Source organism: Triticum dicoccoides, chromosome 4A (assembly GCF_002162155.2).
Source record: "Triticum dicoccoides isolate Atlit2015 ecotype Zavitan chromosome 4A, WEW_v2.0, whole genome shotgun sequence".
Taxonomy (NCBI): domain Eukaryota; kingdom Viridiplantae; phylum Streptophyta; class Magnoliopsida; order Poales; family Poaceae; genus Triticum; species Triticum dicoccoides.
Genome location: NC_041386.1, coordinates 330,230,162 through 330,254,378, shown reverse-complemented (window position 1 = coordinate 330,254,378; position 24,217 = coordinate 330,230,162). Strand labels below are relative to the sequence as shown.

The window sequence follows — 24,217 nt, the reverse complement described above, 5'->3', positions numbered from 1 at the left end:
GCCGCCCACGGCTTCAAGCCGGACCACCGGATCGTCAAACCGCCCTAATGCCTCTGAGTCGCGTCCGCAGACTCACCGCGAGCCGCCGCGCTAGGTTAACCCGGCCGCAAGTCGACCCTGCCTCGCAGGCCTTCGCTTCAATCCGCCTCAGCTTTGACCCCACGGTACTCGCTCCTCTGTTGAAACCTCACCTTCACGTCGAGCTGCCGTGGCGCGTGGCCGCCGGGTCGCCCTATTTTCAACGCCGAGTTCCACTGGTCACCACGCCTCGAGTGGCCGTCCGTTTATAAGTCGCCTTGCGTCTGTCGCAAACGCTTGCGGTCTGGATCCGCATGGCCTCGCCCGTCTGTGGAGAGTCGCCCTGCCGGTCGATTTCAAATTACCGCTGTGAACCTCCCTGTCGCCACGAACTGCCCCTGCCAGAGTGGCCTCAAGCAGCCCATCTCCGAGCCATCGCCGGGGCCTCACTTCGTCCTGCGCGACCCGTACCGTGGTCTTGAGTCGCCGTCTCCAAACCGCCGCGACCCTTGGCTGCCTCAAATCGTCACCATCGCTGCGCCAGGCCGGCCTAGGTCTGTTGCAAGATGCAAATCACACGAGTCGCCCCTCGCCTCAAACCGCCTTGCCGGGTCAAGACCAACGCTGCAGTCCGCTTCAGCCACAGCCTTGGGCCTCGCCTCATCTTCGGTCGTGAGCTGCCCGCTAGCGTCCCTGCTTCAGCTGCCGTTGTCGAGCTGCTGTAACTCGCCGCCGCAGTCCTGTTTTAGCTACTCCAACTCACCGACGCCGGTCCATCGGCTTCGCCTCAAGTTAAACCGGCGCGTCGCCGCGGCCTCAAGCTAAACTGCCTCACCTACATCGTGAGCTGCCAAGACAACCCGCCACCATAGCTCCGCTTCACTGGGTACATCCTCGGGCCGCCTGGCCTTTCAGTCGTTGTGGCCGTGCTTCAAACCCGCCACTCCTCCATGAGCCGGCTCTACCTCGGACTCGCCCGCCTCTGAACCGTCGCACTCCGACCTGGCCCGCCACCTCGCCGTCATCGCCGTTAAGTCGCCTCGCCATGCTCACCTTCTTTTACCTGTGTCGCAGCCCTGTGCCGATGAGCCGCCACAGCATCGCTCCGCTTTACTGATGCACCCCTGAGCATCTTGGCTCGTTGAAGTAAAGGATTATGAGGGGGAGTTTGACCCGGTGAAAAAGAATAGCGAGTGGAGTGGTTCCAGCGGCCGGTGGTGCCTGCATCCTACTGTGGTGGTTGCCGTCGGTGGCCGGTGTTATTTTGTTGGAAGAAATCAAGTGGAGAGAGCGAAAGCAAGTGCATGGAGTCTAGATGACATGTGTCAGCAGAAGGAGGCAGATGACGTTCTGTCATTTTCTTCTGGTTTAAAGGTGCTGCGTCACATTGATCAAGTTATCCCTCCACGTACCTGTACCTGACAGTCACAGCATGGGAGTATCACGACTCACGAGTGGCCTTGCATGGTATTTTCAATCAAAGTGATCCATGTACAAACTTCATGTGAGACAAGAAAAAGACGAAGGAGGGCGGGTTACGTGGAGGCCTGGTGCTACAAATACTAAAGCTATACAGAGCAGTACTACATCAGAAAGATCAACTGTTGGTTAAAAAAAGGAGGAGGATCATCCTGTAAACCGGATGTCGTTCCAAATCGTCGCTTCCAAGTCACTTTGACCCAGCCTATCCTACTGTTGAGCTGCCACGGCCGCCAGGTGACTTTTGCTATTGTGAGCTGACCAATGCTACTCCACTGTTCACGTTCATCTGACAAAAATACCAGGTGCTATCCTTTCTATAAATCTTATCAGTATATATTACATTGTTTGAAAACAATTATTCTGGTGTGTGGTATTTTTATCTCGCAGGACCATTATTTATTACAAAGGTGTGGCAAAGGGGCGTAAGCCAATATTGTTTTTGCACTAGTGCTTGTCCGTGCCGTACTGCTGGACAGATGCGTGAGCAAGTTGCCGCCCCGCTACATCAACATACGCGACCGACTCATCTGTCCAAGCCGCCTCTGATGCTGCGGTCGTCTTTGCCGCCCGTCTCTCGCGGCCCGGTCTACATCAACATACCTAGCTACACCTGTCTGCATGGGCTGTTTATTGAGTATGAGCAAGTCACAGCTTGGTTAGGCCGGTTTTTCTTCCAATACATTGGAGGCAAATTATCATTCAGCCGCCGTCTACGCTGGATGGCTCAATGGACATGCGCACAAATCGCTGCCACTACAGTTTGGTCAACTTCAAACAACCAGTTGGAAGGAACCATTGGTCGGGTTGCTGACACGGCTCATACGGGATCACTTATAACCCGCCGCAGTCACCTCAATCTTCTGTGGATTTACATCGCGTTATTAACACTGATGATATATACCTTCTGCTATGGTCAAGTACAGAGAATTTCAAGACAACTCCTTGAGTCATCTTAAAACTCGGGGGCTACGATGATATGACGCAGCAAGTCTTGCCAGTTTCAGCAAATTCAAGTGCCCCAGGATGTTGAAGGGAAATCCGTCCCGGAGGCTACTGTTATATTGATAAAAATTTAAAGGCCGTCAGAAGTATTCCGGCTCACAATGATGCTTCCAGTTTATAGTCCAGTTTAAGGGGAATCCCGTCTCCCACACCGCGCTGAAGCCCTTAGTATCTGGTTCAAATCCGGTTCAAGGGAAAGATGTCTCCCACAAAGCTTTGAAGCTCTCAATATCCTGTTCAAAATCCCGGTTCAAGATGAATTTATCTCTTGCAAGAAGTTAAAGGTTGCCGAAGAGGGCCTGTTGCCATGATGCGCAGTTCAAACATGGGTTATCCTGCCTTATTGGCTTATCATATTATTGATCACATGGGGGCTTCTGTTTATAAAGCGGAGTTTTGATTACATATTGATCCGGCTATCAAGCCAATATTATCATAAGGGGCCAAAGAGAGTTTGTTGCACAACACAACTCAAACATAGGCACCCAGCGAGCACAGCTCGGGAATATATCACTTGGGGGCTTGGTCGTATTTGAACCATAGCTACACCTCTTGATCGGCGTAAGGCCACCAGAGAAATCACTTGGGGGCTTGGTTGTATTTGCACCAAAGCTACACCTCTTGATAGGCGTAAAGCCACCAGGGAAGTTACTTGGGGGCTCTTTGCTTCAACGGAGCAACAGTTTGCACCCTTGTAATAGGCTATCAAGCCCGGCTTGGAAGCCTGGTGTTCGCACCTAAACCCCTGGGTTAACCTGCCTTCTTTAAGTAAGTCACTCTGCCCAGGTAAACCTGGTATGACCCGCGAACGTTTGACAGTCAATCTCATAGACCCTGAACTCGTCAAAGTTAAAACGTGATTGGTTAAAGATTGAGGTCCATCTTAAGAGGCTTTGTGAAATGCTTAACTCAGTGGCCTGGCAGCCCATGAAAAGCCTCGATTTGGAGCCTGGCAGCTCATAAAAAGCCTCAAATGTTTCTTTTTGCGTTCTATTTGACAAGTTTTTTCGCCTTTGTTGAGGTTCCTAATATCTTGATAAACCGACGTCTTTGACCCGGCTTAGTTTTCAACTACAAGTTGTCAGTACATGATCAGTCCTAATCCGGCATTCATTAATTCGGTCTGGTTTCGACTATAACTCACAGTATTATATATGGTTAATCCGGTGTTTATCACAACCCGATACGGTTTTATCATAAACCAACATAATATGGAAGGAGTTATCAGTACTCAAGATTTGGGTTATCACCCTTACTACAAAAAGTTGGTAAACCAACGATGTGATTCAATGTCACAGGTATGATATATTTCATATTTGATTATTCTTAAGTGCGGCCTTGGTTATAAACCCGGGTTATATGTTGGGCATTATGACCCGTCCGGCGGTAAACCGCCAGGACACTTTAAACTTGTTGTATGCAGAAACAGGTTGAATAAAGCATGATTATAAATCACCAGCGTTTATTAACCCGGCCTGGCTTTTGACTATAAGTCGCCAGTGTATGATGAGAAATTATCCGGTGTTTATTAACCCGGCCTGGCTTGGGACTATAAGTCGCCAGTACATATTTGGATTGCGCCATTGGAATCATGCGCTCATAAATCATTGGGTTGTATTATTTAAATCTTTAATAGCGAACACGACTGGATTTTATTATGGTTATCAATAACCAGTATTATGATTAAGGTTTTCAAAGTCGCTTTAGCGCAATGGCTATCATATTATCAATGGATATGATTTATTCTACAATGGAAGGAATAGTCCCGAGTCGCTGCAGGCTTACGACCCGGCACTTGGGGGCTACATTATTCAAGTTGGGATTACATCAAATACAGAAGTCTCATGTCACTGCAAGCATGCACCATGACACTTGGGGGCTAATGCAAAGTCATTATTTTCTCACTTATTGAAGATCCAACTCATCACATCGTAATGAGCCGGCCCTTGGGGGCTACCAGTTGCTCCTATCAACAATTCAAGGTACACAAATTTTCATCTATTATTGAAGGATCCACTGCTCAGTTGGTAAAGCACAACGCTCTCAACCTTGTGGACGTGGGTTCAAGCCCCGTGATGGGGGTTACATGGTATAATGCCATTCTCAATGAAGTATATATAAAGTCCCAGCTAAATATTATCTTACTGAGCCGGCACTTGGGGGCTACACTGGTTGAAGTTTTTATGAGCATAAGGCAATTTCAAGTCCCGGGTTGCTGCAAGCATGACAACCCGGCACTTGGGGGCTACATATGTGGAATACTCAGTTCTGACTGGTGATTGAGATGAACAATCTGGATTTCTTCAAACTTGTGGCATTCATATTGAAGCAAGTCTTAAGTTGTTGCTATGCTACCTTCTTAAGACTTGGGGGCTACAAGTGATAGGCATATAAGAGGTACATTTTCAAGCTTGATGTTAACTACAATTATGACCCGGTGCCATCAATATTTGTAAACCGGCAAGGTTCTACATTCTTAAACCGGCAAGGTTCTACATTATTAAACCGGCAAGGTTCTACATTCTTAAACCGGCTGAAGATCAGATGAGTATTTCAAAGGCCAATATTTTTGAGCATTGGGAGCTGAAGTCAAAAGGAGTTATTCTTCACAATATTTCTCTGTGACAAACCAATGTCAGCAAATTGATTATGAAGCTGGCCCATTGACTCGGATTTTATAGAAGAAGGAAGTGACAAAGACTTAGGGATGATCATGATCAGTTTAACATGGAAAAATCCAAATTAAACTAGGGGCTAATGTCGGGGATATACCCCGCGGTATGATCCGGCCGGAGTTATAACCCGGCTGGGACTTAGTAAACCGGCAGGTGTTAAAGCAGATGTTAAACCAGCAGGTGTTAAGACAGGTGGTAAACCGGCAGGTGTTAAGGCAGGTGGTAAACCAATTGGTGTTAAGTCAGACGGTAAACCAGCAGGTTGTTAAACCGGCTGACAGTTAAGACAGACAAGTAAAACAGGCAGTTAACCCAGACGGTAAAGTGGTTGGTTGTTAAACCGACTGACAGTTAAGACAAGAGTTAAGTCAGATGAAACTCAGCAGACATTCTTAAACCGGCACCAGTTAACTCCCGGCAGACCATCTTAAACCGGCACCAGTTAACTCCCGGGCAGGCAGTGGTAACTGGGTTGCCAGGAGTTATGAAGCCCGAGATGTTATGAAGCCCGAGACATTATGAAGCCCAAAATGTTAAGAAGCCCAAGAAGAGAAGTTATAATAGTTAAGTCTTAAGTCCGAGTTGGACTCTACATGTAACCTACCCCTTCAACATATATAAGGAGGGGCAGGGCTCCCCAAAGAGGAACAAGTAAGAAGAAACAATCTTAAAGGGTTAGGGTTAACTGGGAGAGCCAGTTTACGGCGACTCCCTCGTGATCATAATGAGACCTAGCCACAAACATCATGTAGGGTTATTACCGGATGATGTTTCCCGGGGCCCGAAGCTGTCTAAACCCTTGTCTTGTGTTGCGTCTCTCGATTCCGCTCAACCCCTCTCAAGCTACCACATAGATGTTTTGGCCTCGCGACTAAGTCCTCACACTAGGACATCTACCGTGATATTTGCACGACACTTCTAGTTCACGACCATCGCGTTGCCTCTCTTCTCGCTCTCATTTACGTATGTCAGCCACCATATATGTTTAGTGCTTGCTGCAGCTCCACCTCATTACCCTATCCTACCCATAAGCTTAAATAGTCTTGATCTCGCGGGTGTGAGATTGCTGAGTCCTCGTGACTCACAGATACTTCCAAACAGTTGCAGGTGCCGATGATACCGGTGTAGGTGGCGCAACCAAGCTCAAGTGGGAGCTCGATGAAGATCTTGTTCGTTGTGTTGTTTTCGTTTCCAGTTGATCAGTAGTGGAGCCCAGTTGGGATGATCGGGGATCTAGCATTAGGGGTGGTCTTTCTTTATTTTGGTTCCGTAGTCGGACCTTTGTTTGTACCTTGGATGATGTATGATATATTTATGTATTGTGTGAAGTGGCAATTGTAAGATGACTCTTTATCCCTTTCTTATTCAGTACATGGGATGTGTAAAGATTACCCCTCTTGCGACATGCCTACCATGCGGCTATGCCTCTAAGTCGTGCCCCGACATGTGGGAGATATAACCGCATTGTGGGTGTTACAAGTTGGTATTAGAGCCATCCCCGACTTAGGAGCCCCCTGCTTGATCGAATCACTGACGTTGTTGAGTCTAGAACAAAATGTTTTGAGTCTTAGTATTATATATATATATATATATATATATATATATATATATATATATATATCGGAGAGTAGGATTCTTTTTACTCCTTAGTCCCTTCGTCGCTCTGGTGAGGCCTCCTGACGTAGAGTTTTGACTCTTCTCTCATCAAATTTCATGAATTTTTTTAGGATCACGCGGGTATCTTGGAATCGTTCCGATAGTCTTGTGACGAGAACATTGTTCTTGGTGCCTCCTGACATTTAGGGGTTGTGGCAGTGTCCCGAGGAGTTGAGCTCCGAGGTGTTGTCGTCACAATTTTATCGTTGCAGTTCTGGAATACCTGAGTTCGCCGACATCGAAAATCTCTTTTAAGCAGTTGTTGGTGAGATAACCTCGACGCCACCCAGTATTGGGGCGGGAGTTCAGGAGTATTGCCATAACTCGTATAATGGATGCTTTTCGAAGGTTGAGGTAAATGATTTCCGAAGGTTTCTTGGTTATGTGTTGAAGGATGGATACATGTGGATGTAGGGATTGTTAGTTTGGGTGAGATATTATGCTTCCCCTGTATCCCCAACACCTGATTGCATAACCAGAAAGTTTCAGGAGTTTATAAGTGGGAATTCAAGTATATCGTAGGATATCTTTCCAACAGACACATGATAAGATATGGGGTCTATCATATGTTTATTCTGGCTTATTTTGCAAGTCAATCCTTTGTTTCTTGTTTTCAGTTGTGGTATTCGAGTTGCTTCGAAGTCAAGTGTTGAATCCATACCTTTCGAAGCGGTGCTCTCATATTTCTATGAGAATACCAATCCTTCATGATAATCGAGGTTGTCATGTCAATACTTTTCCAACCGGCGTGTTTCTCTTCAAGTGGATACGATCATTTTCCCATCCGCAAGATCAACTCAAAGTCTTCTCAACGTTATTTGTTTCATCCATCCGAAGTTGCCATTGTTTTCCCGCCCTCCCACCCTTTTTATTCAAGGACTCAGATTTCTTAATCAAGTATCCATCTTATGGATGCGAGATCTCTCCATTCTTTTCCGTCAATGTTCTTATCCGGTGATTCTCAGGAAGATACTAACGGAGCCTCAAGTTTATCATTATTCATTCTTTTTCTTTTCCGGTGGATTCAATTCAAGCTTCGGTGTTAAGCATATTCCTTTCATTTGTCCAATGCTTTTCTCATGCCGGTGCAACCCTGAATCATTCACTTCTCACTATTCAATTGTTCTGGAGTGCCGAAGATATCTCAGACGATTCACGTTTCCATTCTTGATCTGTTCAAGTTATTACAAGGTTGTTATCTCATTCAAGCCATTTAATTCAACCGGCGCAATCTCCCTTTCAAGTAATCATTCAACGGTGTTTCTTTTGAGTGGGCTCTAACCCACAGGTCTTTTTCCAGGATCTTACCTGACTCTTCTAATTTTCCCGGAGCTATCCTCAAATTATTTCAAAGTGTGACGTAAGAATGGATTTTCATCAGTCATATGTTTTTCTCCAAGATCTTTCACATTCTTTTCATCATTGGTTCAAACTTTCTAATTTCCATTCCGGAGTGCCTCAACAACTCAAGGTGGTGTTTCTCGTCGTTATTCTCAACATTTGAAGACTGAAGAAGAGTTTTTCCTCCAAATCTTACCTGTTCTCTCAAGACTCGTGGCTCTAGCTTGATGCCATCCTCTCATAATTATTTCCGATTGTGAGAATTCTTTTCACCCATTCGGAGCAATTCAGGAATCTTTTCAGTTTGATTCTCCAAAGGCCATCTTTTCAAACATTATTCATTCAAGCTTTCAGCTCTTGTTCTCCAAATCTTACCGGTGCATCATTCAAGTATTCTCTGATCAGCTCGTGATCTCTTCGTTCTCTCGTATCAAATTCTCTCAAGTATCTTCATTCGTTCTCTAATTCTTCCCGGTGTTTCTTTATCTTTTCTTCGTTCATTTTCAATCCTTATGGTGGTTTGTTCAAGGTTCCTCTTCATACGTTATCATTTGTTCTTCCCAATCTTACGGGTGGATCGTTGAAGTCTTTTCTCAAGTTTGCGCCATATCTATCTTAATCCTTTCAACGAGAATAAGTAGTATGCCAAATCCATTGCTTGACATCAATTTAATTAGTGAAGGATGAGCATGATGTAATTCTTATTCTTGTTTAATCCAAGTGATTAATTCCTTATTCCGGAGGTTCATCAAAATTCTTGATTTCAATTGTTCATCTTTCTTTCTGGAGTTCCAAGTTTTTCTCGGTTATATCATCGCGAAGCTCCATCCAATCATTGCAAGGCTTCAATCTTATTCTTTTCATCCTTCACTTCTTTGTGATCATTCCTTTGATTACCGGAGTTCTTCATGGAGGCTACTTGGTGGTTCGTCAAGGATTCTTTGCATTCTTCTATTGCTCTTCAAGATTTCTCTCGGATTTAAGATCCGCCAAGTTATACTCTAAATTAAACATGGTGTTCAACACATGTTTTGTCTTGAGGAGTTTAAGCATTCTTCATCTTGCATTCTGAAGTGCAATTCTTTCTACCTTATCTTTTGAGATGGTGTTATGTCATTCTTGATAATTTCCCTTCGTGTTTCATGATTCACAAGTTCTCAGGAATGAGATATCTTAAAACCATCAATCTCTTCATTAGAGTATCTTGGTATAGATTTCACCTAAAGCCTTCCATTGGGAATGTTGCCATTATTGCGCTTATCTATGATCCAATTTCCGTTTCTCATCTCGATGAAGGAGTTTTCATCTCCTTGTTGATCTCAATCCAATTGATTGATTTCGTTACTGGCTAGTCTTCACCTCATAATTTGGGGATGTTTTCCTTAAGACTATTGGAAATCATATCTTCTGTTGTTGGTTTTCCAACAACTCCGTTCGACCCTTCTCCTAAAGATGCTTCTTCAAGCTCATTTGTGGCAGAAGTTGTCATTTTCTTCTCCGTCCCTTTATCCCAACAATCTAGCTTCTATTATTTTGTTCCGGAAGCATTGTGATGTTGCTCTCTTCACTCTTCATCTCGAATTGTGAAGATCATGTTCTTTCTTTTGCTTATCCATTCAACTGGAGTGTCGTGTCCTTCATTCTATTTCTCTCATCTTATCAAGTTTTGCCCCCCTTCTCAACCGAAGTGCTGTCTGAAATCTTTCTTACCCCTTGTGCCATTCTTTCAATAGTTCTGGAGGCAGTGTGTTGTTGTTTTCATCAAGTATCATCCAATCTTCCCAAGTTCATGTTCAATACCTTTCATTTACAGTCGGAGTGCTGCCCAAATTATATCATTCTTATTCCTTCTCTATCTTGTTTTAACCGGAGTGTTGTTGTAATTGATCCTTATCGTTCCTTGTACATCTCATCTCAACCGGAGTGCTTGCATGTAGTTCTTATCCGTTGTAACCTTTTTATTATTTATTTCAACCTACAAGGTTCTAGTAATGTTCCTTGTTCCTCTTTTTCTAACGAAGTGTTTTCAACTTTGTTCATCTTCATTGTACTTTCTTTCAATTTGTTCAACCTCGAAAGGTTCTTTGGTTTCACTCATTTGTCAAAGAAGCAACTTAGTTTTACCTTTTATCTTCCTCCTCCCGTTTCTCTCCGATGCCGTCCTAGATCTCAGGACGAGATCCTCTCGTAGTGGTGGAGTGTTGTGACTCCCCGAGAGCGTTGCGCCAGGTGTCTTCCAGTTATTCGTTGTCTTTGCCATGTCATTTGCTTGTGTGTTGCATCTTGCCATGTCATCATGTGCATTGCATCATCATGTTTTCAAAACATGCATCCGTCCGGTTCTCCGAGTTCTCTTAGTTGTCCGTTCTGAGCCCAACCACACTTGCATGCGCCCGCGGCACCTCCGAGATAGTATTTTATAAGTGGTCGGAGAATGTTCTCGGAATGGGTTGAAAGTTGGCGTGCGGTCTTATTTTAGTGTAGGTAGGCCGCCTGCCAAGTTTCATCGCATTCGGAGTCCGTTTGACGCCCCAACGGATAACTATAGCGGCAACATAGCCGTTCAAACGTCGGACGTTTTCGGTCTCCGGAAACGGTTGCCGGGCTGCCTTCTTCCTCTCCTCTCAGCCCAAGCCCCTCTACACATGCCATCACCTACCGCCAGGCCCAACCTAACCTCTCTCATCAGCCCGCGGCCCTCCTCGCGTGCGCGTCCGAAAGTTGTCTCGAACCCAACCCGGACAGTCGTTACCGTTGGGTCCGGTTCATCCCCTAACATCTATAAAACATCACCGTTTTCTTATTTGGACTCCCTAGTCTATTTTTCTCGGAACGTCCAATTACGATCGGAGGTACCTAACCGCCCTAAACTGATCTGAATTGCTATATATAGTGTCCCCTTTGTCCATTTCTAGGCAGTTGTCCCATCCCGCTGCCACTCCACCCAAATCCTCTCGGGATCCCCTCCCTCGACCCCGCAGCCCAATCCCCTACCTTCCGGGATCCACTCCACCAACCACCGCTGCCACCTCCCACTCGATCTGGACTGCCAGATCTCTGATCTGACGGACCAGGAGGCTCCCAGCGCCCCAGCCTCGCCTCCCGCATCCTCCCGTAGAGGCACCGCCTCCTCACCTCGGCCCAGCGCCACCACCCGTCGACTCCCTCGCAGGAGTAGCGCCGCCAAATCAGGCCAGGATCCCCTCGTGCCCTCTCCATCCCGTTCCCCTTCCCTAACCTCTCTCTCATGCCCCGGTGTATCTCTCTCTCGTCAGGTGCAGGAGCAGCGGAAGCTCCGCTATGGCTGCCAAGGGCCTTCTCCTGCGTCGATCCGTCAAGTCCGCCGCTAGGAACGGCCTCCACCGCCCGGATGCATGCCTCCCCTATCGTCGGCCTTCACGTCTGCTTCCTCTGCCACATGCCGGCGCACTGCCCGGAGCAAGCCGCCACACCGTCCGTCGTCTTCGCGCCAAGCTGCCGTCGCCAAGACCTTGTCTCCGTTCAGATCCACTCGGCACTGCCCGTTCCTGACCATCTGTGTCGCCCGTTCAAGTCCCAGCACCGCCTCGTTTCTTCTTCCTGGAGCGAAAGCAGCCAACTGCTCGATCCCTGCTTCACGAACGAGACGACAAGCACCCAGTTTCTTCGTTGACCACGTCAGTCAGATCCGGTGGGCCCGCGTTGCTCTCCCCGTCGGCCCAGCACGCCTCCTCACCCAGACGCGGCCTGCCAGCTTGTCCACTGACCGGGCCGAAGCCCATGGGTAAGGATGCGCCCAACCCCTCTCCTATGCGCTGCTAGGCCAGCCAGATTTCGGCCCATGCATATTTTTTTTCGTGCACTACGAATTTTGCCATTTATCCCAAAAACTGCATATTTACATATTACCCCTTGCTGTTCATGCATTTAATAACTGAATACCCGTGCATCGGTTTGAAATAAGTTATATATGTAAAATGCTCAGAATTTTGTGTAGGTTAATAATATACAACTTTCATCCGTGTTTAAAATGATGTTTGATTAAATTTTGCTCATATGCCATGTCAAAATGATTTAATTCATAACTATTTAACCGTAGCTCCAAACTTAACAAACTTTATATGTAAATGGGGTAGAAAAATGCCTAGTTAAACATGGTGGCTTTACTTTGCATGTTTAACAACTCTAAAATATGGTTTAGAGCAGATCAGTACCAAATTCAAATATTGCACATGGGGATTTTCCGGAATTGTTGCTCGTTGTTCCGGCCTCATTTAAACTTGCCTAGATGGATAGTTTTCATTTGCTTCACCCCTTGCCATGTCTTATAACATTTAATATTGTTGAGTAGTTTAAACGGGAGAGAACTAAATAAGTCATGTGGTGTTCTGTCAATATGCAGCTCGTTGCATAGTGAGCTCCACTTAATTTGTAGTATTGTTTGTGCACTTTTCCATGTCATGCATATTTAAACCAGACATGCATCATACTTGGTTGTGCATCATGCCATGTTATGCTTGGTGGTTTACTATGTTGCTTGCTTCTTTCTGGGTTGCTTCTCCCGTTAGTTTCGGTTTTGTTCCGGAGTTGTGAGGATTCGTTCGACTTCGTCCGTTTGTCTTCTTCGCGGACTCGTTCTTCTTCCTTGCGGGATCTCAGGCAAGATGACCATACCGTCGAAATCACTTCTATCTTTGCCTGCTAGTTGCTCGATCTATTGCTATATCGCGATACCTACCACTTGTTATATCATGCCTCCCATATTGCCATGTCAAGCCTCTAACCCACCTTTCCTAGCAAACCATTGTTTGGCTATGTTACCGCTTTTGCTTAGCCCCTCTTATAGCATTGCTAGTTGCAGGTGAAGGTGAAGTTTGTTCCATGTTTGGAATCATGGATATGTTGGGATATCACAATATCTATTATTTTATTAATGCATCTATATACTTGGTAAAGGGTGGAAGGCTCGGCCTTATGCCTGGTGTTTTGTTTCACTCTTGCCGCCCTAGTTTCCCTCATACCGGTGTTATGTTCCTTGATTTTGCGTTCCTTACACAGTTGGGTGTTATGGGGACCCCTTGACAGTTCGCTTTGAATAAAACTCCTCCAGCAAGGCCCAACCTTGGCTTTACCATTTGCCTCACCACCATCTACCCTTCCCTTGGGTCGGCCAACCCGAGGGTCATCTTTATTTTAAGCCCCCCCCAGGCCAGTGCTTGTCTAAGTGTTGGTCCGAACCGAGTAGACTACGGGGCCACCTCGGGGAAACTTGAGGTTTGGTTTTACTCGTAGGATATCCCATCCGGTGTTGCCCTGAGAACGAGATATGTGCAGCTCCTATCGGGATGTCGGCGCATCGGGCGGTCTTGCTGGGTTTTTTTACCATTGTCGAAATGTCTTGTAACCGGGATTCTGAGTCTGATCGGGTCTTCCTGGGAGAAGGAATATCCTTCGTTGACCGTGAGAGCTTGTGATGGGCTAAGTTGGGACACCCCTGCAGGGTTTTGAACTTTCGAAAGTCGTGCCCGTGGTTATGGGCAGATGGGAATTTTTTAATGTCCGGTTGTAGAAAACTTGACACTTAACTTAATTAAAATGCATCACCGCATGGTGATGGTCTCTTTCCGGCGGTGTCCGGGAAGTGAACACGGTTCTTGTGTTATGCTTGAACGTAAGTAGTTTCAGGATCACTTCTTGATCACTTCTAGTTCACGACTGTCGCGTTGCTTCTCTTCTTGCTCTCATTTGTGTATGTTGGCCACCATATATGCTTAGTGCTTGCTGCAGCTCCACCTCATTACCCTATCCTACCCATAAGCTTAAATAGTCTTGATCTCGCGGGTGTGAGATTGCTGAGTCCTCGTGACTCACAGATACTTCCAAACAGTTGCAGGTGTCGATGGTACCAGTGTAGGTGGCGCAACCGAGCTCAAGTAGGAGCTCGATGAAGATCTTGTTCGTTGTGTTGTTTTCGTTTCCTGTTGATCAGTAGTGGAGCCCAGTTGGGACGATCGGGGATCTAGCATTAGGGGTGGTCTTTCATTATTTTGGTTCCGTAGTAGGACCTTTGTTTGTACCTTGGATGATGTATGATATATGTATGTATTGTGTGAAGTGGCGATTGTAAGCCGACTCTTTATCCCTTTCTTATTCAGTACATGAGATGTGTAAAGATTACCCCTCTTGCGACAATGCCTACCATGCGGCTATGCCTCTAAGTCGTGCCCCGACACGTGGGAGATATAGCCGCATTGTGGGTGTTACAGAAGCATCCGTCGGCGACTTACCGGTGAGGAGCTCCAACAAGAGCATGCCTAGGGAGTAGACATCCGCCTTCAGCGTAGGCCATCGGCCCACCGCGTGTTCCACCACCTTCGGGGCGCGGTAGCCACTGGCACCCACATGGACGAACGACACGCGCTAGATGGGGTGGAGGCAGAAGTCGAGGAGCGCGACGGCATCGTAGTTCGGTCGGAGGACTGACACTGGCGGGCGGTGTACCCTCCCGAAGTTGTCCTCCCTTCCATCCTCCATCAAAGCCCATGAGCGCAACAATCACGCGCCCATGGCGTCTGCCTTCTCGTCTTCTGCCGCGGCTGTAGCCGTCTCTGTTGCCGACAAGGGCGCCGCCCCTCACCCGAGCACGCGTGCCGGCGATCGATGCGGCCTCCATCCTCCTTCTCCTCCTTTGCCGTGGCTGGATAAAAACAATAAAAGGATTGCGAGTTTAATTCTAAGAAATGAAGGGGGTATTTTGTAAAATCGAAACAGTATCGTAGGCATCCACTTAGAAACGGACTGCGGGTTAACTAACTAAAACAACAGGGACTATTTTACAAAACCACCGCGACGGTGAACCCGATGGAGTCAATCCGTACTTTATTATTAGGGAAAGATGAGCTTCGTACTATCAAAGATGTGTATATACAAAACTCTGAACCTTTAAACCATGAATATTTTTTTCACCGGGAACATAGATTTAGCGTGCCTCTATGTCATTTGAGGCAACGGGTCCACTAGTTGAAAACAAATCCCCTAGGATATACCTGGTGATGAGGACATGACTACCTTGGATACGACCAAAAATATTTCATATATGCATATTTGTCAGGTGATTTCTAGTGCAAACTATTCAATAATCTATTTATGTTATCCAGAACAAAAATACTTCACACACTTTTATGTTTTGTCTAATTGTAGGTGTATGGGACATTTGTACAATTCACATATGAAGATAAGGGAAAAGGAGAAGTTTATGTTATGTTCAAAAAGTTCTCTCACGTCACTTTTGGGCCAAGAGAAGATAGAGTCTAAGTCTCTCACGTTCTGGATTCAGATTCGGACTGCACAGACATACCTGACTCAAAACGTCAACAACTTTTTCATACGGACTCCAAATTGGGTGATTCTTTTTTTGTTGGAAAGTAGATTTCGTGCTCTTTCCAACCTCATTGGAATCACCTTTAAATTCGTCCGGAGCATTGAGATATCGACGAAACAATCTGACGCTGCAACAGAATTCGAGTCAAACAACAAGTCCAAAGGTGTTGCACCACCTCCACTTGGGCCCATGAGCCTTGTACGACCTAGGGTTAGTTTTAGGCCGCCTTGGGACGTCCTCCCACCTCCTTGGCCGCCACCCCTTGCTCCTATATAAGTAGATCCATCTAGTAGCTTTTTCCTTAGGATTTGTTTAGTTAAAAGTTAGCCATTGCAACTTCGTGTACTTCGTTTGTGTCCAACGACCAGACCAAGACCGCTTACGGATCCCCACCATTATCAATACTTCATATATTTTTGCAATAGTCAGATTGCTTTATCATATTCTTGCTCGTTCTTTGATTGCTTGCAGGAATAGACCTTCGTGGTCAGGCTGACCGTGCTTCCGACATCGTCAGTAACCCCAGGAGATTGGTTTAGCGTTTGCTAAGGCGCAACGTCGTGCATGTTTGTAGTCGGATCGTCAAAGTCGTCTTCACCAAATCGATAGTTATTATCTCATCGAAAGATCAGGACACCCTAGCCTCTATCACCTGACCACCCATCAGGCCGGGCCTACCTAAGCCTGACGCAACAAACCTAGGCCCGAGCCCGGCCCAGTCCGACCGTCAGGCCTAAAAATCAGGCCCAAGCCTGACTCATCACGTAAAAAGCCCGTCGAGTCTCGGATCGGGCCTCTTCCTTAATCTACAAATACGACAGGCTCACGCTCAGCCCGGCTTGACCATCGGGCTCAAAATCTAGGCCTAGGCCCAGCCCATTGGCAAGGCCGTCCGGGCTGCGTCAGCCTTTTTCGGATCCGGGCTGCCCACGGCCAGGTGTACCGGGGAGCATCGTTGTATGGCACAAGGGCAGATTTGTAAATCGCCATCCTGCTTTCATTTCCTTTTGGTTGTCTCGTCGTCGCTGAGTTCTGAAACCCAAAGCCCCCCTCCCCTCCCTTCCCCCGGGCTTAACCACCTCGAGAAAGAGTAAAGCTAGAGAGAAAGCTACATCCCACCGAATCCAACAACCGACAAGGAGGAGGAGGGAGCGAGCGAGCGAGAGAGCTGACGATGCAGCAGGCGATGCCCTTGCCCCCGGGAGCGGTCGGCGCGGTGTCCTCGCCGGCCGGCATCACCACCGAGCAGATCCAAAAGGTTCGATCCGTGCCTCCTTCCTGCTAGGGTTACGCAGATGCTTCCTTCAACCTATTGATTCGACCATAGGCCTCACCTTTTTCGTTCCTGGTTAGAGAAATATCGCCCCTGTGTTTCGAACGAGCCTTGTGGATGAGTGTATACCTATTGATAACTGTATACCTATTTCCTCTATGCAACATCATCTCTGTGTTTCCAAATCATGGACTCGTGATAGTTACATATAAATAAGTTTAACTCCAAGAGAGTCAACTTCAGAAATCATCCATTCAGTAATCAGTATCCATCTGAAGACATTTCTATCCGAAAGACTGGTTCAAGAAATATCAACTATGCTGGCACGATAAAAAAAGAAGAATATATGGGACGGCGCTTCTTCGCGAATGAAGTTTCTTGTGTATAGTTCTTACACAACATTGCAGCAGTGAATGTAAAATCGATGAGTTATGACTGTATGGAATCCTGGCGGTATAGTATGATCATATACTCATTAAATATATATTAACTTCTTACTAACACTTATTTTCTTTTTCAGTATTTGGATGAAAATAAGCAACTTATTTTGGCCATCCTTGAAAATCAGAACCTAGGAAAGTTGGCTGAATGTGCTCAGTAAGTGGCTTGCTAATTTGGTTTAGTGCTTGCAATTACCATATGAAATGTTTATTGTTGGTTTCATATTTTGCGATCAGGGACCTCTCAGGTACTCTTAATTCCTATATACCTCTGTGGGCTCATATTTTATACCTATTACATGCTGTATTGCAGAATGCCCTATACCTGCCATTCCCTGTATACTGTTTTCGAAAAATGTCATTTTCCCGCATCCCCATTACCCATATCCACAACGATGAAACTGCTAATGCATTGATTGACCCTTATCTCTCGTTTTATGTGATGTAGCGTGAAACTGCATAGCTGCCAGTTTTTTCGTGAAGTTATGTGTATGGCATTCCAAATACAAACCCCTGTCTTTTGTATTCGAGGCATGTTTTGGTCGAAAAATGGTTGACACTATAAAGACAGCAGCTGATTACAAATGAAATAGACGATCTATCTTACATCTGACTCAGATTCGAGGACCATGTCAGTGTCTTTTAACAGCGTCATTGTTATACATGGATCAAAAGGACCTACATTTGGTGTTCCGAGAAGGCCTATGATAAGATACTGTGGAATGTCATGTGGTGAGCCTTGGAGAAACACAAAGTCCCAACAAAGTACATTACGCTCATCAAGGGTATGTATGATAATGGTGTGACAAGTGTTCAAACAAGTGATGGCGACACTGATGACTTTCCGATTAAATTAGGACTGCACCTAGGGTCAGCTTTGAGCCCTTATCTTTTTGCCTTGGTGATGGATGAGATCACAAGGCATATACAAGGAGATATCCCATGGTGTATGCCCTCTGCGGATGATGTAGTGCTAGTCGATGATAGTCGGACGGGGATTAATAGAAAGTAGCTATGGAGACAAACTTTGGAATCGAAATGTTTTAGGCTTAGTAGAAATAAAACTGAGTACACTTTTTTTTTGCGGACAATAAAACTGAGTACACGAGGTGCAGTTTCAGTACTACTAAGCATGAGGAGTAGGTTAGCCTTGATGAGCACCTTTCACTATTGATATCGCGTGCCAAATTTGGTTAGCATTGACCTTAGAAGGAAACCTTTCGATATTTGGGGTCAATGCTGAAAAAGGATGGTGATACTGATGAAGAATCAAAGCCGAAAGGATGAAGTGGCGCCAAGCTTTTGGCGTTCTGTGACAGGAGAGTGCCGCAAAAGCTAGAAGGCAGATTCTATAGGACGGCGATTCAACCTGCAATGTTGTATGGCGTCGAGTGTTGGCCGACTAAAAGGTGACATGTTCAACAGTTGGGTGTCGTGGAAATGTACATGTTGAGATGGATGTGTGGCCACACAAGAAAGTATCGGATCCGGAGTGATGATATGCGTGATAGAGTTGGGTTAGCACCGATTGAAGAGAAGCTTGTCCAACATCGTGTGAGATGGTTTGAGCATATACAGCGCAAGCCTCCGGAAGCTCCAATGCATAGCGGATGGTTAAAGCGTGTTGATAATGTCAAGAGAGGTCGAGTAGACCAAACTTGACACGGGAGGAGTCTGTAAAGAGAGATCCGAAGGACTGGAATATCACCAAAGAACTGGTCATGGATAGGGGCGCGTGGAAGTTAGCTATCCACGTGCTAGAACCATGAGTTGGTTTTGATATGTTATGGGTTTCAGCTCTAGCCTACCCCAACTTGTTTGGGACTAAAGGCTTTGTTGTTGTTGTTGTTGTTGTTGTTGTTGTTGTTGTTGTTATTGGGTTAAGGACCCCATATGCCTTTCTAGTTTTGGTTGTCAGTTGATAGGGCTATACCACAAGCTTGTAATGTAGTTTCTGGTACAGAGAAGCAGCCATTGTGGTCATCATATGATGTGCCTACCTTACGCAAATGCTTCCCTATAAATGGATGTGTGATATTGATGATGCGTTTAGAATAACAGTGTTTATGCTCTGGACTTTCAGGTATCAAGCTCAACTCCAAAAGAATCTCTTGTATCTAGCTGCTATCGCGGATGCCCAACCACCACAGAACCCTACAAGTCACCCTCAGGTTAGTCTGTGTACTCAGTTATCCATTTTGCGAAAAGATGGTCTGTGGTGCTCAGTTATTTATTTTGCAAACAGATGGTGCAGCCTGGTAGTATGCAAGGTGCAGGGCATTACATGTCACAAGTACCAATGTTCCCTCCAAGAACGCCTTTAACCCCACAGCAGATGCAAGAGCACCAGCACCAGCAGCTTCAGCAGCAGCAAGCCCAGGCCCTTTCTTTCCCCGCCCAGGTGGTCATGAGACCAGGCACCGTCAACGGCATGCAGCAGCCTATGCAAGCAGCCGGCGACCTCCAGCCAGCAGCAGCACCTGGAGGGAGCAAGCAGGACGCCGCAGTGGCTGGGGCCAGCTCGGAACCATCTGGCACCAAGAGCCACAAGAACGCGGGAGCAGAGGAGGTGGGCGCTGATGTAGCAGAACAATCCTAAGCTGTTAGTGTTAGGCAAAAATAACGCCATGTATGTATACTATAAGAAAGAAAGAAAGCCCGTCTGCTCGTAGAAGGCTCGTTTTATCATGAAGGCTCGTTTAGAACAAGCTTTTAGATTGATGATGATCATGATGGTGTGTTCTGTCCGGGATTGTTATCTCACTCTAAGTTGTTGTAGGCTTGTAGCAATTGTCGAATAACTCGCCAGCCCGTTGTCCAAGTCAGATGGTTTACCTTTTGTTTACTCCGCTAGTATTTGCTTGCTATGACAAGTGAAATAGTGAGTGAATGGTCAGTGTGGTGGACGTTTTTCTCGGTTATCTGGTGATACAACCCAAGTTGCAACTTTTTCAGGCAAATTACCCACTGGAATTCTGGAAAGGCAAAAATCCTCGACGCACGCGTTAAATGTATCCGTTGGAGCTCCCTGGGCTCTCGTCCCCGCGCGCGGCACCCGGCCGCCCCGCCCTGCCGGCGGTCTGCTGCCCCCTCCCCCCTTCCGGCCGGTGCGCCTGGCCCTGGGCCCCCCTGGTTCTTCTCTGAGGCGCAGAGGCTGCTGCTTCTGGGTGCGGCGCCTCCTCCTGTCCCCTGCTCCCCTCCTGCTGCTGCGCTCGCCCTGGGGTGCACGTCGGCGTCCGTCTCCCCTGCGCGCGCGCCGTGCTCGTCGGGCGAATCTGGCAATTTTGTCCTGGACTCGGCCCCCTTGCCTGTTGGCATTGATGAGGGGGGTGAGTTCGTTCCCGGCTCGGCCGCTCCGTCCCCCCGGGCTTTGTTGGGCTTCACCCTCCTCTGCGCGCATTCAAGTCTCCGCGGCCGCGCCGGACGCCTTCAATGCGGCCACCCGCCTTCGCTCCATCATCACCATCCTCCCTCGCCCATCCCGGCTCGTCAATGCGGCGTCAGGATGCGTCCTCGCGCCACGGCCTGTCTCGTCCGCTCCTCGGGAGGAGGAGGGCTGGACTTTCATGCTGCGGCAGCGCCGCCCTCGACGGGACGCGCCTTCAAGCCGGGCGTCTGCCGTCCCGTCCCATCCCGCGCCGAGCGGCCTCGACGAGCAACGCCGAGCCAGTTTCATCCGCTTCAAAAAGCGCACGGAGGGGCGCTGCTCTCGCTGTCTCGCCCCCAAACACCACCGCTCCTCTGCCTGTCGCGACCCTGTGCGCTACCTCTCCTGCAACCTCTCGGGCCACATCGAGCGCAGCTGCCCCCTGCGACGTGCGTCCAAGCAGCGTCCGGCCTCCCCGCCTGCGGCCCCTCCGCCGTGCCGCTCGCCCGCCGATTCGGGCGCGCGTTCCTGGGCTGAGGTTGTCGCCTCCCCGTCCGCTCCCCCTCCCCGCGCTGGGATGGCTCGCGCTTCCGCCGGCATTGGGGCGTCGGACGCTCGCCCCGAGGAGGACTCGTGCTTCATCCCGTCCTCATTCGACATGGACCGTGACATGCTTGAGTGGGAACAGACGGCGGCCATCGCCTGGGCTATCAACGCGCCGCGGCGGCTCGTCGCGCTGGACGTTGACCGCGCCATCCGGAAGCAATTCCGGCTCAGCCACGGGGACGTGGCTGTCATCCCGTACCACCCGGTGAAGTTCCTCGTCAAGTTCGAGCACAAGGCCCAGTGCGACGTGGCGCTTGCCGCGGGTCACATGCGTGCTGCCGACGCCATTGTCCACATCAGGCCGTGGCGTCCTCTAGAGCGCGCGTTCGGGGCCGCCCTCAACTACCGAGTGCACCTGTGCTTGGAGAACGTCCCTGACTACGCGTGGACGCCGTTTGTCGCCGAGCGCATCATCGGCCGGCGCTACTCCCTGGATCGCCTCGAAGACCACTCCGTGCTCCGGACAAACTCCGTGACGCTCGACCTCTGGGCTTGGACTGCAGACCCAAACCTCATCCCCAAGGTCATCTAGCTAACATTCACCACCCGTCCATCCGGCGGCCTGCAGGTGTTCGCCAATGTGGCGAGGCCGTCCGGTTGCAAGCGTGGCGCAACCTTCAGGGTGTTGGTTCACTTGGACATGGTGGAGGACCACTCCAATGCTCCCCTGGACTGCTACACCTCTGACGATCGCGCTGAGGCGTTCAGCCCTCCCAGGCTGCCGCTGGAGTGGCACATGGAGTGCGTTGACGGTGTTCCGCCGCCTCTTGGAGCCACCCTTGCCCTCCCTGACATGGGAGGCGGCTCACGGGCTGCTGCTCCGCGTTGCCGAGACCGGGGATGACCACCCCCGACAGACGCCGCGGTGCCGGGACGACAACGATGACTGGCATGGCGGCGGCGGCCGGGACGGACGCGGCCGGGTGCCCCGCTCCAACGCCTCGGCCTTGGACGGGCGCAGGGAGCGCACCCGCTCACCTCGACGTCGCGACGTGGATTCGACGCGTCATGGACGTCGCCGTGCGGGCTCCCCCGTGGGCGCTGTGTCTCCTGTCATGGCGATGGAGGTCGACCGGTGGCATGCGGCAGGCTGCACCTTCTGTCCGACGGCGGCGCTCCTGCGGGGCCTCACCTCCCGCTGGTGGACCATGCCCGCCTACTTCGGTCTGAGCTGTCGGCGGCTATCGACACCGCGCTCGCTCCATTGCACTCGGAATTCTCTGCCATGCGTCGGTGGCTGGCCGACCTTGCTGAAAGGGTGGAGGGTGCCTTCGTCAAGCTCGGTTCAACCAATGGTGGCCCGGCCAACCCATCCTTGCTGGCTGGCGCGGCTGTTGGCGTGGTGGAGGCGGGTTCGGCGGTGCCCGCCCTGCCTACGCTGTCGGCCTGCTTCGCAGGACTCGCCCTGTCCCCGGAGGTGCGGAGCCTCGACACGTCGGGGGTTGAAGCCTGGTCCGCCCCTGATCCACCATCGACCATTGATGCTTCGCCTCTGGCCCGGCCTGTCGACGCCGACCGCGCGATGTACGACGCTGGGGGTGACCCTGTCGGGCTCCTTGTTGTTGTGCCTCCCTCCACCGCCCCTCGTGATCAGGCCTGAGCCGGTCACCGTCCACACGGTCAATGCAGCTGGGAGTGGCCCGACGGAGATCCTCGTCACCGCGACCCCCCCCCCCCCACCGTCGTGGTCGGGCCTGGGATGGATGCCACCGACCCGGTCGGAGCACTCACGCTGTTGGCAAATGCCTGCCCTGAACCCGCTGTCATTGTTGCCTCGGAAGCTGCTACGGACGTGCCTCCGATTGGGAACCCCCTGGAGTCTTTCCTCGCCAGCGTTGTCGGGGAGCCGCCCGCCCCGTTGCTGTCTACTCCGGCCACCCGTAGGAGCAAGGGGGGCGTGTCGGTCGCGCCGGCTCATCGTAGCGCCCGGCTCGACAAAAAGAAGGCAAAAGCCCCCTCGGGGCTGCTACGGAGGCGATCCAGGAGCTCATTGCCAAGGTCTGTGGTGTACTGGACCCGTTTGTTGGATACGACGAGAAGGCCAAGCAGGCCTACCTCGACATGTTCAGCACCCCGCTCGCGGCCCCCGTGGTCCAGGCTACTGCTGGACTGGTAGCGCACGCCAAGATATCACCCAAAAGAAGGCGCAGAAGAACAAGAAGAAGGCCGCCCAGGAGGTTGCAAAAGCTGTTGCCCAGGTCGCTAATGTGTAGGCTCCCTAGCTGCCATTGCTTGTTGGGCTTCTATCCCGCGAGCATGATGTATCACCGTTCCTTTCTTGCTCTTTGTTTTAGTCGTCCAGAACCATGTATCATCGCGACCGGAGGTCGTCTATCTTCCCTGCATTGTGTCACCAAGCTCAAGTCTGCTAGCTGCACTTCACTTTGTTTCATTCTTTTTCCTCGGCGCCTCCTGAAGTCTACATCCACCGTGCTACTTTTAAGTTTCCCATATGGCGCAATCTGACGTAAAAATCATCTGCTGGAACGTCTGCGGACTTAACTCGCGCGCTCGCCGTGACGCCGTTCGCGATATCGTTCGCAACTCCCACACCCCCATCGTCTGTCTCCAAGAGGCGAAGCTACAACTAGTTGACGACTCCATTGTCAGGGAGATGCTTGGCCCTTGCTTCACCGCCAACTACTTTGTCTTGCCTGCAACCGGCACTAGAGGAGGAATGATCTTGGCCGTGTCAGACCGTTTCTTCGCGCTGTCAGACTGCCAGACTACGCCGGGCACCATCTCCGCCTCTGTCTCCATGCTAAATGATCGCATTGCTTGGACCATCACTTACGTCTATGGTCCTCAGGGTGAGCCGGACAAGGTGGCATTCATTGAGGAGTTGAGGGCTCTCTCTGCCACGACTGGAAGGCAGTGGCTTCTTTTGGGGGATTTCAATCTGATCACTAAAGCGGCGGACAAGAGCAACGCCAACATCAATCGCCGTCTCATTGGGAAATTCCGCGGGGCCCTTGACTTCATGCAGCTAAAAGAGCT

General features: G+C 49.2%; 2 protein-coding genes across 2 annotated transcripts; both read left to right on the top strand.

Annotated features, from left to right (window-relative positions):
- Positions 1–16,542: 16,542 nt before the first annotated feature.
- Positions 16,543–20,092, top strand: LOC119285884 (GRF1-interacting factor 2-like). Its single transcript, XM_037565203.1, has 4 exons — positions 16,543–16,792; positions 17,328–17,404; positions 19,331–19,418; positions 19,493–20,092. The coding sequence occupies exons 1-4, from the start codon at positions 16,709–16,711 to the stop codon at positions 19,844–19,846; spliced, it is 603 nt and encodes a 200-aa protein (XP_037421100.1). The 5' UTR covers positions 16,543–16,708; the 3' UTR covers positions 19,847–20,092.
- Positions 20,093–20,406: 314 nt separating this feature from the next.
- Positions 20,407–23,276, top strand: LOC119285883. Its single transcript, XM_037565201.1, has one exon. It carries the CDS (start codon positions 20,568–20,570, stop codon positions 21,750–21,752), a length of 1,185 nt encoding a protein of 394 aa, XP_037421098.1. The 5' UTR covers positions 20,407–20,567; the 3' UTR covers positions 21,753–23,276.
- The last annotated feature ends 941 nt before the right edge of the window (positions 23,277–24,217 follow it).